Raw genomic sequence first — 17212 nt, 5'->3', positions numbered from 1 at the left:
TTATATTTACATGTGAAAAGTTAGTATACTAATGTTTAGTTAGTAAACTTCATTAAGACCTAGTGATCATATGATCAGGAATCATACTTTTTATTCTTTTAAGACTCTAAAAAAATCCCTTTAGAATTGAAATGTTTGTTGATTGATAGCAAATGGGAAAATGGCACTTAGTTCCACAACTTTCGGACGTCTGAATTAAACAAATGCACACATGCCAACATTTACACATTAACAATAACTATTCACTTTTCAGAAATTTGGCCCGAAACTCACTTTCTAAAGAATGAAACGTTAGAAACCTTAGTTTTTCAGACATTGCAAAGAGGCTGTTGTTGTGATAGACATTAATGTGAGTGCAACTCAGGGGCAGGGTTTCATATTTTATTGACACTTTCCTGGGCGCCGCCATTGGCTAGTGGACCCCCACCTGCTGTTAGCATTCCATTGACTCCCATTCATTTTGGCGTCACTTTGACAGCGAATAACTTTACATCTGAGGTGTTTAAAGACCCTATTTGTCCATTCATTATTTCCAAAGAAACACGAAAATGTATAAAAGGCTCCATTACCTTGTATCTTACGTTGTGGCTCCGTAGAAGCAGTTTTTGTAAAAATAGGCTAACGATTGCATCATAACCTGTGACTCTCTGTCGCATAGTAGAGAAATTACTGTATGGACAGGTGGAGAAGCTCACATGCAATCTTTTACTGTCTATGAGGCTATCGGGGGGACGTGGAGGCATAAAGTCAAGGGAGAAGCCCATAGAGAGTCCATAAAAGCAACGGGACAAAATTATTCAACAATGTCTGCAAGATTCGGTGGGTGATTCAGATTTGGCACAGCGGTTAGAAGACTTACAGGTTGCTCACGTGACATCTACATCATCAAGTTCAGTTTGAGCCTGCGCAGTAAGCTCGACCCCCAGGAAGTAAGTGCTTCTAATTGACTTCACTTGTCTCCGTTGAATCCAATGGGGTCGCTGTGTCCAATTCTTTAACTGTCTATGGTGCAACTTGTGAGTAAATGCAACATTTCACATGCAAAGAGGACATTTACATAGAAGCCTTACAGGTACAGCAAAAATACATTTAATTCTATAAACTGTGAACTATGATTGTTTCTGGTTAGCCTCAATGTTCACCACAATTTCTGATGAGTACTGAATTGTGAGAAAATTAAGCACAAAATTAAATCTAGACGTGGCCCACCACAGGACAAAATTTTTTTTTTGATATAATCCAACTTTATATTAAAGTTATATAGTTTCTGGCGCTCATTACTAAAAGTTTATTTTAATGTAATATATTAAAATGTTACATTAAAATAATTGTATTGTAATTTTGTCAGAAATATGACAGAAAGAGTTACTATACTAGAATACAGGGGTGGAAGATATGGAAAAAATATCATATCACGATTTTATTATTTTTTCACAATTCTTTGTCATGTTGGTTTTACTATTTTGCAAGTTGTCTGAGCATTTCAGCAAACTAATTTAATTTGCTTGCAACAGTCTGTGATGTGGGTGTAGCAACGTTGAAAGATGTGGTTCAAACTTCCCATTGTTGTTCAAAAGTCCTAGAAAATAACTCAGTTCTATGACATTTACAGGTGCTGGAGCTTTCACAATTGCGTCAACTTTACTTTCCATTGGATGCACTAATTTTTCGTCAATTGTGAACCCAAGTATTCCATTGAGCTAAAGAGAAATTAGCATTTTGATTTCTTCACTCTCACTCCATCTTGTTGAATCTGTGACAGCACTTTGTCCAGTACCATCAGGTGCTGTAGAGATTCCATAGGCCAGACAATGGTATTTAAAGAGGCCTTTGTATGTATTTATGGTAAGGTACTGCTGAGATTTCTGATACAACTCCAACTGCTGATATGCAAAACATGGGTCAATTTTGCTTTGGAGCAAATGGAGCGTCACTTACTACACAGAGCTGTAGTTCTCTGACAAGCTACGCAATATCTAGATATATTTATCATGTCTGTGAGGTATTTATTCGTTGCGTTTTGGTTCATTTTTATGAAGTGCTCATATTCAAGACCAGACGGCATAAAGCACATCATGTTGTTTTCTTTATTTAATAAAATCACATCTAAGTTTAACGTTTAAACATTGTTATATGCTTGAACTGTTTTAGTATATCTATTTATTTTAGGTAAGTCGTGATGATTTGAGAAGGCTAAATTGATCACACATGATCATCTTACTGTCTGCCGCAGGCTGCTGGTCATTACTTTAAAAAACAAAAACTTTTATTTAAAGAACAAAAAATTCTCCAAACATTTTTCAAAATTAACTTAATATAAAAACGAAACGGAATATAAATCACTTTGCCATTACATACAAAACTGAACTATTTTTAATAGCTGAAACAGAAGGCTAGTATAAGCTTTTTTTGGAGAAGGGGCGGGCTCAGGCCGGTAATTTTGATAAGATGTTGGACACGGGCAGGGCTCGGGCATGAGTGTCTTAGGCCAGGGCCCGGCTCAGGCCTAAATTTGAGGCCTGTGCTGGGCTCTAGTTTACAGACGATCGTGCAGTTAGCTGACACTTGCAAAAGCCTGCAATCACGGTGTTTATTTAAACACTTTCGCTTTCTTTATTCTGCCAGTGCCATGTCATAATGCCATGGTAGGCGCACATAAGAGCATGCTCTCTCTGCCAGAACCGTCTTGCAGCACGTCTTCGCAAAATCCTTGTTACAACGTCATATACTGTAGATGGCATTGTCTCATCTGGTGTTCATAAGTGTCTTCATATTGCATTTGTAGCTGATAACAGAAAATCAGCAAATATTAAAAAAATTACAATTGCAAAAAAAATCTTTTTTTCCTGCTTGAGAATTTCTGTCCAATGAATGGATGACCTTAGCACACGTGTGGTTTTGTTTACAATTTCTGGCTCACTTGCAAAAAAAGGCAGTGTGAAAGCGAACCGCACCAAACAAAAAAAATCAACATTGAATTTGACCTTCCTGGTATGAATACACCCTCACTCTTGAAAACATCTTCCTCTCGCACATGTGTTGTGCGTTACATGTGGGGGATATTACCAAAACTACTGTAAGGCATCATATAGCTGTGCATAAAAAATACACTACATATTGCATAAGATTGAGTATGGAATATCAGCTCAGATGTGATCATATTACAGCACAGAACAGACATTTTCTCTAGCTGCTTGAAGCAATATAAGCTCAACAGGAAATCTTTTAGCTAATATTTCTATTGTGCCTTATCAGATATCAAATGTGCTACTGTAAGAACCTTGGCAATTACCTTTTCCTTAAAATATGACCCTTTTTATAAACCAAAATATATTTTTCCTCAGGTCAAATGTTGTGTATCGACAACATGCAGAAGACTGGTTTGACAAGACCATTACTAATCACAAGTAAAGTAGTAAACTAATCAGTAAACTAATCTCTCCGAAAATATCAGATGAATGGGAGAGTACAGCTAGATTCTGATCCCTGGCACAGAGCTGATCTAAGTACAGGCCTTACAAATAAATAAACTATCTGAAATTTATATTTGTATTTTTTTTTTATAAGATATAGATATAAGACTTGCTCGGCTTCAGTTTAACAAAAACCCTGAAGGGGATCATCCAATTAAAAATTAATACAATCAGCAGATTAAATGCATGTTTTTGTGTGCTTGACTGCCAGCGATTTAAATAACCTACATACAATAGGTATTATTTCCCCATCCCGAATAAAACCTTACCTATTGATGTTCTGATACTTTAAGCAGATCATGGGTGAATCCCTGACTTCTGGGGATTGTGGAAAAAAGCTCAAAATGGCAAAGTTGAAATCCTTGCAACGGTAAAGATGTCAATCCTCATTACGACAGAGAGAGAGAGAGAGAAAAAATAAAATAAATCCTCGATGCTCATCAACAGGATCCTCGTAAGTCAACTGGACTACCCTTTCACCACTCCTATCATGCATGTTGTGTTTTTTTTCCCCCTAAATATGTGTAGGCCGATAGAATAACTGTCTGGCAGAATATTGCTTTGCGAGCTGTGTTGTTTGTTGGAATATTTTTGTTGTCTGTGTACCTGAGAACTATAAATTACCACTCGACTGGTCCTCTGCTTTTCCTCACACACACCTTGGAGAGCAAAGATCGAGTGGGCTCAAAATCACATGAACATATTGTGTGTTTGCTTGCCAAGTACAGACTTAAGCACAGCACGATCTTTTCCCACATAGATCAGCCTTGATGTAAAACACCCTCACAGACATCATGCTATACAAGATCAGCATTTTGCACTATCAACAAAAAAACGTTCGGTCCATTACATATTGAGTATTACAAATATTTGGTAGCTTCTGGCTTTCATAGAAACTCATAAAATTATTTTTTTCTATTTGTACAAAGTACAATAAAAGTATCATCAATGCATCCAAATTGATTTGGACCCTACCCTTTTTGTTTTGGCAGAAGAAAACAATGCAAATGCATAGATTCAAACATACATTGGATAATATTGTATTTGCATGATTCTATAATATTCTTTGGCATAAATTTGTCTTTAGTGTGATTTTTACTTATTATATTAGTCATGAAATTTTATGTGCCAACATTTAACAAAAAAAATCAAATACTGTATCAGGAACGATAATATCTGTCAATTGGAGTTTAATAGGGGTTTAACGGTACGCAAAAATCACGGTTCGGTACGTACCTCGGTTTTTAAGTCACGGTTCGGTTCATTTTCGGTACAGTAAGGGAAAGAAATGCAAACATTAAACTGCAGGTTGTTCATTACTATAAACGTTTTTTTAACAATTTGTTAACAAATTTTTTAAATACTTTTTAATAAAATATATATAAAATAAAAAAAGAATAAGAAATAAAATACTGCTGCAAAGTACTCCACTAAATAAAATACTCTCAGTCTCAAACCAATATCATACAATAAAATATAATGAAAAATATAAATAAATAACTATGATTACAGTGCAGCATTACCAATCCCAGCTTGTAGGCCTGCTCATATTTAAAAAAAATATATTTAACTTTTCCAAAGTGTAAAGTGCATCAACAACAGTTTCAGTTTTTGGACCTGCTCAGATTTCATTATTGCGTTGGACTGATCGGAATTAAGAGCAAAGGTCTGTTTAATGCCGACGGAAGCTGCGTTTGAATTACAATCGGTTTTTTCCCCCTAGTTGTAGTGATGTCCACACTCGCGTGATGCCTTTTGGAAACCTTAGGCCGTTGACACACTGGCATATTGCACCTGTCAAACATAGTCTATTCTGCCATCAATACTGTTGACGGTGTCTTTTATCAGTAGGCTTTATATTTATGCTCAACATGAAGTATAGATATTGTTGTCGTGAAGACAAGATCCTGGTCTGTCGGCGGCCTCCCTCTATATTACCTACAGTAGCAGCAGCACGCCAGCGATGCGTCAGGCACGATTCTGGTGTGTAAAGACACCGAAATCGCGAAGCAACTGACACGCAGCAGAAACGCAGGCTCACGCCACGCAGCCAGTGTGTCACCGGCCTTAGAATCAGCTGCAGGGCGGGATATGCGCTAAACGCGGAGACTTCTGCCACTTAATATGTTCGTTTGGAAATACGAAAATGTACCTATGTTCCGCGTACAAAATATTGCATTCGGTCATTCGGTACACACGTGCACCGTACCGAAAGCCCTGTACCGAAATGGTCCGGTACGAATACACGTACCGTTACACCCCTAGAGTTTAACCTACTCTAACCTACACTATAAACATTAAACGGGTCATCAGATGCCCATTTTCCAGAAGTTGATATGATTCTTTAGGGTCTTAATGAAAAGTCTGTAACGTAGTTTGGTTAAAATTTCTCAGTGGTACTGTAAAACAACACACTTTTTACCACGTCAAAAACAGCTCTTTTCAGAGCAAGTTGTTTTGAAGCATTTTCCTTTAAATGCAAATGATCTTTGCTGACCCCGCCCCTCTCTTCTGAGCCCATTTACTTTAGCTACATTCATCGTGAAACTTGCTAATTAGCACATTATTAGGAAAGGTGAATTGCAAAGATTCATCAAAAAACCTTATACTCACTTCTGTAGGTGAAGCTGGATCACGAATTATTTGTGCGAACATAGAGGCGTTTAGGTAGATTGGGGGGTGCATTCCCTTCAGAAACAAACATAATCCACTGCGTCTTCAGCGGCTCAGATGTCGGGCATAAATGACTACTGCTATGTTTATTATTACATCCAAAAACAGAACACCTCAATCGCCCGAGTACCTGTGTAACCGTTATGTACTAGAACCGAATCAGAATGCAGATTAGTGTCACTAATTTAAGCGATTGACTTAAATATTTGTCCTGATTCTCGAAATGGACGTTAGAAGCATGGGCGTCGCTTAGCGGGGCTAAAGTGATTAGCTCCATAAACTGTACACAAATTCATGATCGCATCAGAGTCTGTCTTCTAATTTCATATGAAAATGGCGGCATACTTCATCTCCTCACCGTCTTTAGCACAGTCTTCAATCCGCAGACCACGGCGCACATCGAGCAGACTCAAACAGAAGTAGAAAGGACACGAGTGCCGCGTTTCCACCGAAATTACCAGGAACATTTGTACCAGGAACTTTTTTCCCCAGGAACTTTTCCCCCCCAGACCTGTTGCTTTCTGCGTTTCCACCGCGGTGTAAAGTACCGGGAAGATTAGGCAAATAGACTGGTGACGTAGGTCTGCGCACGTTTCTCAATACAAAGTACGCTGATTTTGGACGTGCATCCTCAGTAGTTCAGACTTTGTGCATTCGACTCGGGAGTGTGATGTCCATGACGACGCAAATCCTGTAAATCTGCAAACAGCAGCGTACTAGGTGGTTTTGTATTTAATATTGTTTTGTATTAGCCTTAGAGTAAGGGAAGCACAACTCAGCAAATGAGAGTATCCGAGGAGCTTGTGAATGCTATGTTTATTTATTTGAAATATTTTTAATGTTATCCATGTTTTTTTTTTCGGTTCAGGCCCCGTTTAAGCACCGGTACCATTTTAAAAGTATAGATTTATAACCGATATTGTAAAAAAACTCAAGCGATACCCAACCCTACTTAGGAGTCATTCTTGTTTACATCTGCTCCTGTGGTGAAACAATGGCGAACTGATGACAGCTCACTAAGGGCAGGTCTTAGGTAAGAAGCAAGTCCGTCTGTGCTGAAACGCTACTGTCAATCAAACTATCATGGGAGGGTCTGTGTGATGTCACAAAGACAGGCATCTGAGATCGGCTCGATTTGAGAAAGGGGAAATGATTTGACAAGATAAAAAAAAAAACACTGGGCGGACTTTTATCATTATAGGGTGGTTGTGTACACACACTGCCAACACACAGTTCAGTTGTAAAAGTGCATGTAACATCTAATGACCCCTTTAAATAAAATGTTAAAGCTGTATTAAGAGTGGCTTTTGTTAAAATGTTATGAGAGTTTGAGAGAAACTGTAGCCATCATGACTTACAGTAAAAGAGAATTTTTAAAAAAGGAACACAGAAGGGATTAGGCCTGTCAGATCTGTAATGAGGACATTCTGACCAGACAGGGGATGAACCTTTTCCCATTCAAACTGATCTGAAAAATCAAGACTCTGACTCAAACATGCACACACATCTAAATACACATATATCTGACTCTGGCCAGCTGTGTCACAAAGGTTAAGTCTTTTGATTATAATAAAAAGTGCGGTCATTCCTCATGTTGTGTGTCTGACAGTTTGACATTTTCAGAGTATAGTCTATGAACTGCTGACATTTTAAAACAGATCAGACTGAGGGCAGAGGCTGGAGCTAAGCTCTCCCTGAGGAATAAGAATGTACTAAAGTAAATATTCTTGAAAAAAAAAAATGCATTACACAAAATTCTTATGATCAGTGTGATTTATTATTACGAATACAAATGCAAAGTCTCTCATTTTAGCTGTTTATTTATACATGTTGGATTTAAGAATAAGAATGCAGTTGCATAAGCAAAACTTCATACTAACCACATTAAACCTATGCTCCATGCCCTTTAGAGAATATGACAGGCTGAATCGAATAGGAGTAAGCAAGTTTAAAACACGTACAAACAGAGTCCATGCAGACGGATGTAGATGCAGCTCAACAGCAAAAATTCCTACTAGGCTACCATTTGTATTGCGCCTCAATGGGTGTCATATGGTACTGCAAGACCCATGGCAGGGGGAAAATAACACATAATTGACCTTTCTTTTGGTAAACATAAAAGCCTTTGGGCAAACCAAAAGACACATTGTATTTGTTGAAATAGTTTGTATCAACAGCTTGCATACTACTAGTCAATTCAAAAATATCAACTGACTTTGAGAGTACAGCTAAAATGTTTTACCTGGTTCCTTCATCTTAAAAGCCAATGCGTTTCATTTATTTAACCACAGTGTCCTCTAGTGGTTACTTATGTATATTGCAGAACCAGACACAGTTGGTAGTTCACCTTGATCTACAAATGTCCTTTCATTGGTTTCATTAAAAAAAGAATCTTATTCAATTCGTGATAGTCAGTGAAATAACTGATCCATCGACAGCGAGGTCTGAGATGTATTGTGAGTTACCATCCAATAAAAATAACTCTTGCACATGCATAAGAATTACAGAAAATATATATAAAAAATATATAAAATAAGGCTACATTGGTAGTATACACATTTATAATTTGAATACACATATTTTTATTTTAATATATTATCATTATTATTATTATTATTTAAGAAATGTCATAAAAGCAAATCCAACTTACTTACTTTTTGGTTAAATTATGTATAATAAATCAATCTTTTCTAACAAAAATAAAAACTTGTCATGCCTAAAATTGCATATATCAATTTTTTTTTTTGAGTCATGTGAATATATTACTTGTATTAATTATTTGCAGATATAATATCTAAATTATGTTGCAATATTAATGAAAAACTTGGTTTGAAACTGTAGATTTAGCTCCTCTGGCCTAGCTACAAGATATCAGCATTTTAATACTCAAATATTTTTATTTAGCAGTGCAGCAATTACATGAGAAAACATAAAACAACAAGCTTCTTTACAATATAATAACATAATGGGCCATTACCATTTCCAAATATTTCCTTTATGTCTCTTTTGAGTCAAATTAAAAAGGCCTACAGTACAGTATAACACCATGTGAGTGGGAATTACACATGCAGAATTTGCTTCAGTGAACTCCAGTGCTCCAGTAACTACACTTTGCCTTTCACTTTTTTTTGATAGAAAAATTTCATGTTAACCAAGTCAAAGATCCCTTGCCATCCTAAAACAAATTTAAGCAACCCACATAGCCAAATTATGCTACACACACCCAGTGTGAATGCCCTTGTGGTGGGGAGCAACCACCAGTATTTTAAACAGTTGTCCGGCCAAAAGCTAAACTCCGAAAAGCTCATCCATCCTACACTGGTGCGTTCCAAGGCTACTATAACGGGAAGAGAGTCTTTCCTAGTGAGGCTTCCTGGAGCAAAAACACTAATGTGTAGGTATGCGTCTTTAAACCTTAAATGGAAGCATATGTGGGCGCGGAATGAAAGTTTACATAGGCCTGTAATCAAAGCGGGAGTCTTTCTTTTGTTCCTCCACTTGATTTCTGTCTATTTTTCTCCGCAAATGAGGAGGTTGTGCTCATGCACATGCAGACTGCACAGCTGAGAGTGATTAGTGTTAGTTGTAGTGCTAGTATTATCAAATTGGTACAAACTGCAGGGCTGGCTGTGCACAAGCCAAAGAGAGAAAGAGAAAGATGGCTGAAAATAGCAAGAACTGTTAATTCTTCTCTCTAATAGTCTCTTTGCAGGCACAATCCAAATGATCCAAATAAGATTCAGGAGATACTGTACAGGCAAATGCTCAGGTTACTGCATGAGTTTGTGTTCAGCTGCTCAGTATATATACATTCACACTCATCTCATCTCCACACTCTGAAAAGTGCCATGAACGTTCTCACTCTCATTTCAAAGTTCATCATAAATTATTATATATTATTAATTATTTTATACAAATATACATAACTTATGCAATTGTTAATATTAATGCAATACAATAAATTATTTATTATATACTTAAAAAAAAGTTATCTGTAAAGTGTATTTTGTGCATGTGGAGGTTTGCGTTTAACTGCTAACAGTGGTCCTTTGTAGTATTTTTCTGTGGAGGATGTGAGCAGTCCACTGTTATTGCTGCCTTTTCATGGATACTATACAAAGGAAGCAGGTAACACAAAACCAACTATCAAAACCACAAGAATATATTCATGCTCATTTCCTCTACTTAAAAGGAAAAAATGGCTATAAAACACTGCAATACTATCTATGATCGCATTATTGGGATCTGCTATTGTATATTTTACAGTTTGTCTGCTTTGAATAATGATATTATATTATCTGTTGTTATTAATTATATATTTTTATATATTATTATTTAGTAATAGTAAGTGAGAGTTTGGAGTTGATAATAACATTGTTTAACTATTTATATTTGAAACAATGAAAAAGACAAGAATAAATAACAGGTATCTGTTGGAAAGTTGCTTACAACTAATTCCTGACAGAGAGGCTATAAAAAGAAGATGTAGAGAAAGCTAAATAAATGGTGCATAAAAGAGCACAGAGAGGACCTTCACTACAGGAGGAGTTCACTACAGAAGGGAAAAAAGGAAACAAATGAGCAAAATAGCAAAGCTGTTACAGACACACCAATGGAACTCCATAATGGACAGCAATGTTTTGTAAACAGCCTTCAGCAATTTCACAGCGTTTCACCAGAATTTATATGTGAATAGATGCACAATACAATGCATGTGTGTTTGTGTGTGGCCTTCAAAACAACTGAATTTTCAAGTTATCCTCTGCCACTTGAGAAAAATCTCTTCATGATAAAACAGTACGGAGGAATGAAGTGAAAGCTGAGGGCCTCTCGCCTACACATTGTTAGAGGCTGATGCATTCTCCTCCTCATCAATGTCCTCGTTTGTGCACAATAAATCTGCCCGAAGGAGTAATTTGTTGCTTGTTTAGGAAGAATGCAATTTGTGGTTTATATGGAAAGAGATTTGTGGAACTTTTATAGAAATAAGGTACACTCCATGGAGCCCATCAAAGATATTAAGCCATTTTGGTCACACTTTACAGACTTCATGTTTCTGTCTATTACCTGTGAGTGCTTCCAATAATCACAGCTGTGGTGATTTCAGACCAGCAGCACTCTTGCTTGTGTGATACTGCTTTTATACAGTAATGGCTCAACATACAATATGTTAATAATGAGATAATTTTTAGTTAGTTTGTCTAATTGTATTCAATGAACTAAAAACAGCAGAATTAGCCGCTGTGTTTGCAAGCAATACTCACTAGATTTGTACCTGAATTAACTGACCTGGTTGTAAGAATGGTCCAATGACATGCTCATAAAAACCCTGGCTGTGTCTGAAATCACATACTAAGTACTTTTAATAAGTACTTGTTTTGCAAATGTTAAAAAAGTGTGTTCTATAGACTATGTATGTATTTGGTATGAATGTTATCTGGACTGATGTACTGCATTCATTGTCATGTGACCTCTCTTGCCATCAGTTGTGTTGCTTTACTTCCATTCACAAAACCTCTCCCCTTTTGACTTTTTGTTGTTTTATGAATATTATGAATTTGGACATGTTATTTTTTCACATTCTATCCCCCACTGAACTATGCTATTCAGAAGCAGCCAGTCACTTGTTCAGTTCATGAATGAATCAGTGTTGTTGAACAAATCAGTTGAGTAAATGATTCAATGACTCATTCAAAGGGCAGTCACTTGTTTTGTTCCTGAATGAATCAGTGACTTGAAGTAATCTGTTTGGTTTGAATGATTCAACAATGTAAGTCGTGCACTTGTCGCCACCTACTGATGTAGCTATATAACCTGCAGAAAGGGTCTCTGAAAAATCTCCACCACTACGCACAGATTGACAGTCTCTCTGGAACACACAAACACGGACACGTGGAGTAATTAGAGTGCTTCCACAGTTATATTTGAAGACCAGAACTGATCAGGCATATTATATGCCTACTGATCAGTTAAAATAACACGTAAAATTATTGTAATGTTGTCAATTTCTACTCCATAAACACCAACAAATATGCAGAACTAGGGAACTTGCATTAGGCTACTGTACATACAGACTCTCTCAATTCAAAAATAACCTAAGATTCAGCAGAAATATTCTGTACTGTACATAAAGTATTGTTTCAGCATAATACTGCAGTCTACATCACGATGGTCCCAGTAGAGTCTATAGGCCAAAATGGGGTGTGACCTCTCTCTCTCCATTTCTGACATACAGACCACTTACAGCTCATCAGCTAAAGCACCGGTACCTTTGTTGGTGTGTGTGACACTAATGCAATACCATTATTGAGCATGAGCTTTAACACTGCTATCATTTTATCCCTTCACTTTAATTGAGCGAAATGGGACACTCCTCTTGCAAATGCAAGAACAACGAGTTGATACTCGAGGTGCGCATTTATAGGAAGGAACCATTCTCAATCATAGCATATAGCTGCCTGAGTACACCTCCTGTTTTGCAGAAAACCTGGATCCCCTCTCAGCTGTTCACAGTGAATCCCAATGGAAAAAATGAGTTACTGCTGTTAGAGGCTGAGGTTTCAGTGCTTAATGGACCAGGACTCGATTTAAACTCCCAAAAACCCACAAGCCCTGCTGCAACAGTATCAGTCAGTCAGTCATTTATATCTATCTATCTATCTATCTATCTATCTATCTATCTATCTATCTATCTATATATATATATATATATATATATATATATATATATATATGTGTGTGTGTGTGTGTGTGTGTGTGTGTGTGTGTGTGTACACACTATGTGTGTGTGTGTGTATAAATATATATAATACAAGCTTTTATTTATAGGCCTATATGTATGTGTGAATGTATGTATATAAATTCATGCCATTATATTCTATTTTTCCTTTATTTTATTTCCTTCTATTCATACATTTATTTACTCCACTCTATTTATTTTCCATATTATCTGTCTTCAGCATTTTTATTCTATTCTATTTCAATACTTTGAGTGCTGTATGTGCTTTTGCAATATATGCTGACAATCATGCCAATAAAGCTATGTTGACTGAGATCCCTAGCGACAGCCTTAAGACCCTTTAATTTGCTGCTGGTCCATGCCAAATCCCTCCGAAAGCTCATCCAAACCCATACACTTGAGTAAAACATGTATATCTCAGATGCCGTACAAACTGCTGTGATAATTTACAAACACACCATCCGGTAGCCGGATGATGCGGTGGTCTCAAAATGCCCATTCCCCACAAGAAGACCCTTCCCCTTATATCAACTCACCTCGTTATTTCGAAACTGCAGCCTTTCCTGAGTAGCAGGGCTCTCTTTCGCATGATTCCCGTTTTTTCTCGGCCCAAGTACATATTAATATCCGAATTCATGGTGGTGGGATAGCAGGGCACACGGGTCCTGACTGCAAGCGCAGAGAAAGAGGCAGCGCGAGCGCTGATGATGATGGTGATGCGGCTCTGCTCCGCGTCTGGCGAATGGAGAACCGGGAGGGCGCACAATGAGAGAGGGGAACATAAGATCAACAGTGGGTCCTCCTCCACGGGAAAAGCAAAAAAGTGAGCCACACACACCAGAGATGATATGATTTAAATGGATAAAATGTGCTCAGTGTTGAAGAAGAGATTCGTAAACTCCATTAATACCGGTTCCCTTGGATCAAAAGTGGAACAACTCGTCGGCTAGATAATCTCCGGGTCGATTCCCCGTTCCCCGTAGTTTAGGGCACGTATACTGGAGTAATATATCGCTCCAGCCGTTGAGTCTGCGCGGTCCTAATGTCTACCCAGAAGAATGGAAGAAAAAAGAACCGACAAGAATTTTTATGGGTGGCGACTCTCTCAGATGAACGAACATTCATTCAGCGAACATAGTCATTTTTTCTGGAGGTGAACACTTCTTCTGGTGAGAACAATTTATACAAGTTTTAATTTCTTTAATTTCTTTATCTTTAGCTATAGATTACACTCTATTCTGAAGAATTTACTCAGGGAGCCAAACTTCAAACCATCACATACAATTTTAGAACAACAGATAGATACTGACATCTAAGAAGTGTGAAAAACAAATGTTTGTGTACCTGGAATATTGTCCCCACAAGTATAGCCTAGTAATACCAGTAAATTTTGACCTTGTGTGGACAGGTTTTGGTCCCTTTGAGGAAACAAGCTTTTTTAAATTATACAGAAGGAAGTGTTTTGAAAACCTAAAATAGCTAAATGTTTTATTTGAGGGGTAGATTTAGTGGTAGGGTTAGTATAAGGGGGTAGAAAATACAGTTTATACATAGGCTACAGTAAAGACAATTACACATATGAAACGTCCCCATTAAACATGGAAACTAATATCTGTGTGCACCTTCTGGCTGTCGTCTTCTTTGTTTCAGATCACTAAGGCTTCCAAAATATATATTTTGGAATATATTCCAAAATATATATTCCTTATATTCCTTAGCTGGTATGGACCGCACTGCTGAGAGACACCCATCTTTATAACCAGGCTACAGGATAGACGTATCACTGCCACATCCACATGATTATCACTGTTTGCTTTAAGGACTTATTAAAAGTCTTAATTGTTATGTATTTCTAAATTCATGGTTCCAGGGGGTTAATGTTAAAGCTCTTGTATGTTCAATTGCTCTGGGAGCAGGAACCCCCATAAGGAACCATACTTCCAAAGATAAATTGTGTTCAATAAACTCAAGTAAACTTGCCAAAGTGGTTCCTGTCTGAAATATATATATATATATATATATATATATATATATATATATATATATATATATATATATATATATATATATATATATATATATATATATATATATATATATATATATATATATATATATATATATATATATATATATATGCCATTCCAAAGTTTGGGATCAGATTTTTAAAGATTTTTAATGTCTTTTAAAGAAGTTATTACTCCAGTCTTAAGCATCACATGATCCTTCAAAAATCATTCTAATATGCTGATTTATTATTAATGTTGGAAAGTTTTAGCTGCTTAATATTTTTTTTAATATTCGTTTTTCAGGATTCTTTGATGAAAAAAAATAAATAAAATAAAATAAAAAACAGAAGAAAATAGAACACTGTTATTTAAAATTGTTGAAAATCATTTTTTATTATTATAAAAGTCCATTGTTTACTGGATCTGAATACACATACAGACAGGGCTGGGAAGGTTACATTTAAAATGTATTTCACCAGATTACAAAATACAAGCCTTAAAAAGTAATCAGTAATGTATTTTGTTAGATTACTCAGGTTTAGTAACTTAATCTAAATACTTTAGAATACTTTGAAATACTTAAGCTTTTTAACACTAAGGAACATATTAACTTGATTTCTTGTTTTTATGCTTTGCAACTCTAATTAAAAGGGCATCTACCAGTCAAGATTTGTGTTTCCTTTGCATTTTATATTTAACAACATCAGTTTTCCACAGAATTTCTATGAACAATAAAAAATCTTCCAATCAATGTAAATTCGAAATTGTACATATTGTCCCAATCTTTTCAGAGTTTCATTAACACTCTTCAAAGAGTTACTTGTTTAACACTATGAATGAGTTATATGTACACGGTATATTGTTAAAAAACAACTCTGGTCCACACCACAGTGTTAATTTTACTTAACACCAGTGCAAAGAGTTACAATTTAACACCTTTAAGATAGATTTTAACTCTTGATATTTTAACTCCAGTGTATTGAGTTAGCATTACAAAAACTATTTAATGAATGGGATTCTGTGCTGTTTTTATGCTGCAAGCTTCAAAACGAATCCAGACACACCAAACACATAATAAAAGTAGCAAAGTTATACAATAGATTGGTTTAATGAATGGACCAAACTTTAAGTGTTGATAATCCTTTCTATGGAGAAAAAATTGGCAAAAAAGAATCGCTGAGTCAAAAGTGACAGGGTTTGTTTCCCATGGTCGCAAGCAATGTCGTTATTAATGATTCTTTTGGGAAACACGTCTCAGGGCTTGCAAAATTTCAAAATCCCTGGTTGCACTTCGGCCAGGCATTCTTCAGGTTTTGGTAGCCCAAAATGAATTTAACTAGCCTGAGAAAGAGAGAAAAAAAAGACATCGGCTGAACTTTACTGTGGACAAATTATCATGAGCAGCAAAAACTAGTAGCATATCAGGATATAATGATTCAATAAACTTACGATGCAATAAAATTCACAATACAGATTACACAACACAATTTTCTTACAATTTATATATTAATTTTTTTTTTTACAAAATGAAATTTAAGACAAGTTATAAAAGAAAATGTGTCATTTTATTATTTCTCAGACAAAATGCTGCATTTTTCTTTGTGAAATTGAAATGTTAAATAATAAAATTAATTTGAAATTTAAAAACAAATCCTAAATTAAATAAAAAAATTATACAACTAAAATAAATATCTTCACAATGGCTTTGTCTGTGCTATATTTTAAATCAGAGGAAACCATTCAGATTAACTATCCAAAAAACGATGCTAAATACATGGTATTTGGATTGTATAATTAAAAAATTTAAAGTAAAAACAGACATGCACATGTCACTCTCTGACAGCAGATGCTACTAATGGAACACCAGGTATTTAAAGGCTGCTGCCTCTTTACGACTGAATGCATGGATCCAATATAATAATGCAAAGGAGATTTCTTTCTCCACTGTGTACGGTCACTTAAGACATAACTGACTGTTTACGATAATACTTGCAGAGACAATTATTTTGAGATAATTTTGTGTGTATGAGTTCATTCAGAAGCAAGTATAAAAAAAAGAGGAATCAGTTCTGTGTAAGCGCATTGTCTGAAATGCTGCTCTCACCTCTACAAGCGAGTGAACAACGCGAATCAAGTTATGAATTTTAAGATATATAAAGTTAAAAGTTTTACGCAGATTAAAGTGCAAAAGAACTATAAAGACCAATAGGTATCACTTTACATTAAGACCTTATTAGTTAACCTTAGTTAATGCATTAACATTCACAATGAGCAATAGCTACATTTGCTACAGAAGTTATTAATCTTTGTTAAAATAT

General features: G+C 35.9%; 1 protein-coding gene across 6 annotated transcripts in view; it reads right to left on the bottom strand.

Moving 5' to 3' along the window:
- Positions 1 to 13917, bottom strand: part of LOC132139622 (GTPase-activating Rap/Ran-GAP domain-like protein 3) — a 59673-nt gene extending 45756 nt beyond the window's left edge. Inside the window, exons 1-2 of one of the 6 annotated variants that reach the window (XM_059548112.1) lie at positions 13724 to 13916; positions 13422 to 13620 (exon numbers count right to left, since the gene is read on the bottom strand). In XM_059548112.1, coding sequence (XP_059404095.1) covers positions 13422 to 13522 — 101 coding nt within the window. In that variant the 5' untranslated portion in view covers positions 13523 to 13620; positions 13724 to 13916. Of the gene's footprint in view, positions 1 to 3742; positions 4134 to 13421 lie in introns of those variants that run through there. The other 5 variants (XM_059548114.1, XM_059548118.1, XM_059548113.1 and 2 more) reach the window with 5 other exon arrangements.
- Positions 13918 to 17212: the final 3295 nt, after the last annotated feature.

The sequence above is a fragment of the Carassius carassius genome, chromosome 4 (assembly GCF_963082965.1).
Source record: "Carassius carassius chromosome 4, fCarCar2.1, whole genome shotgun sequence".
Classification (NCBI taxonomy): Eukaryota; Metazoa; Chordata; class Actinopteri; order Cypriniformes; family Cyprinidae; genus Carassius; species Carassius carassius.
This window is presented reverse-complemented; position numbering and strand designations above follow the sequence as displayed.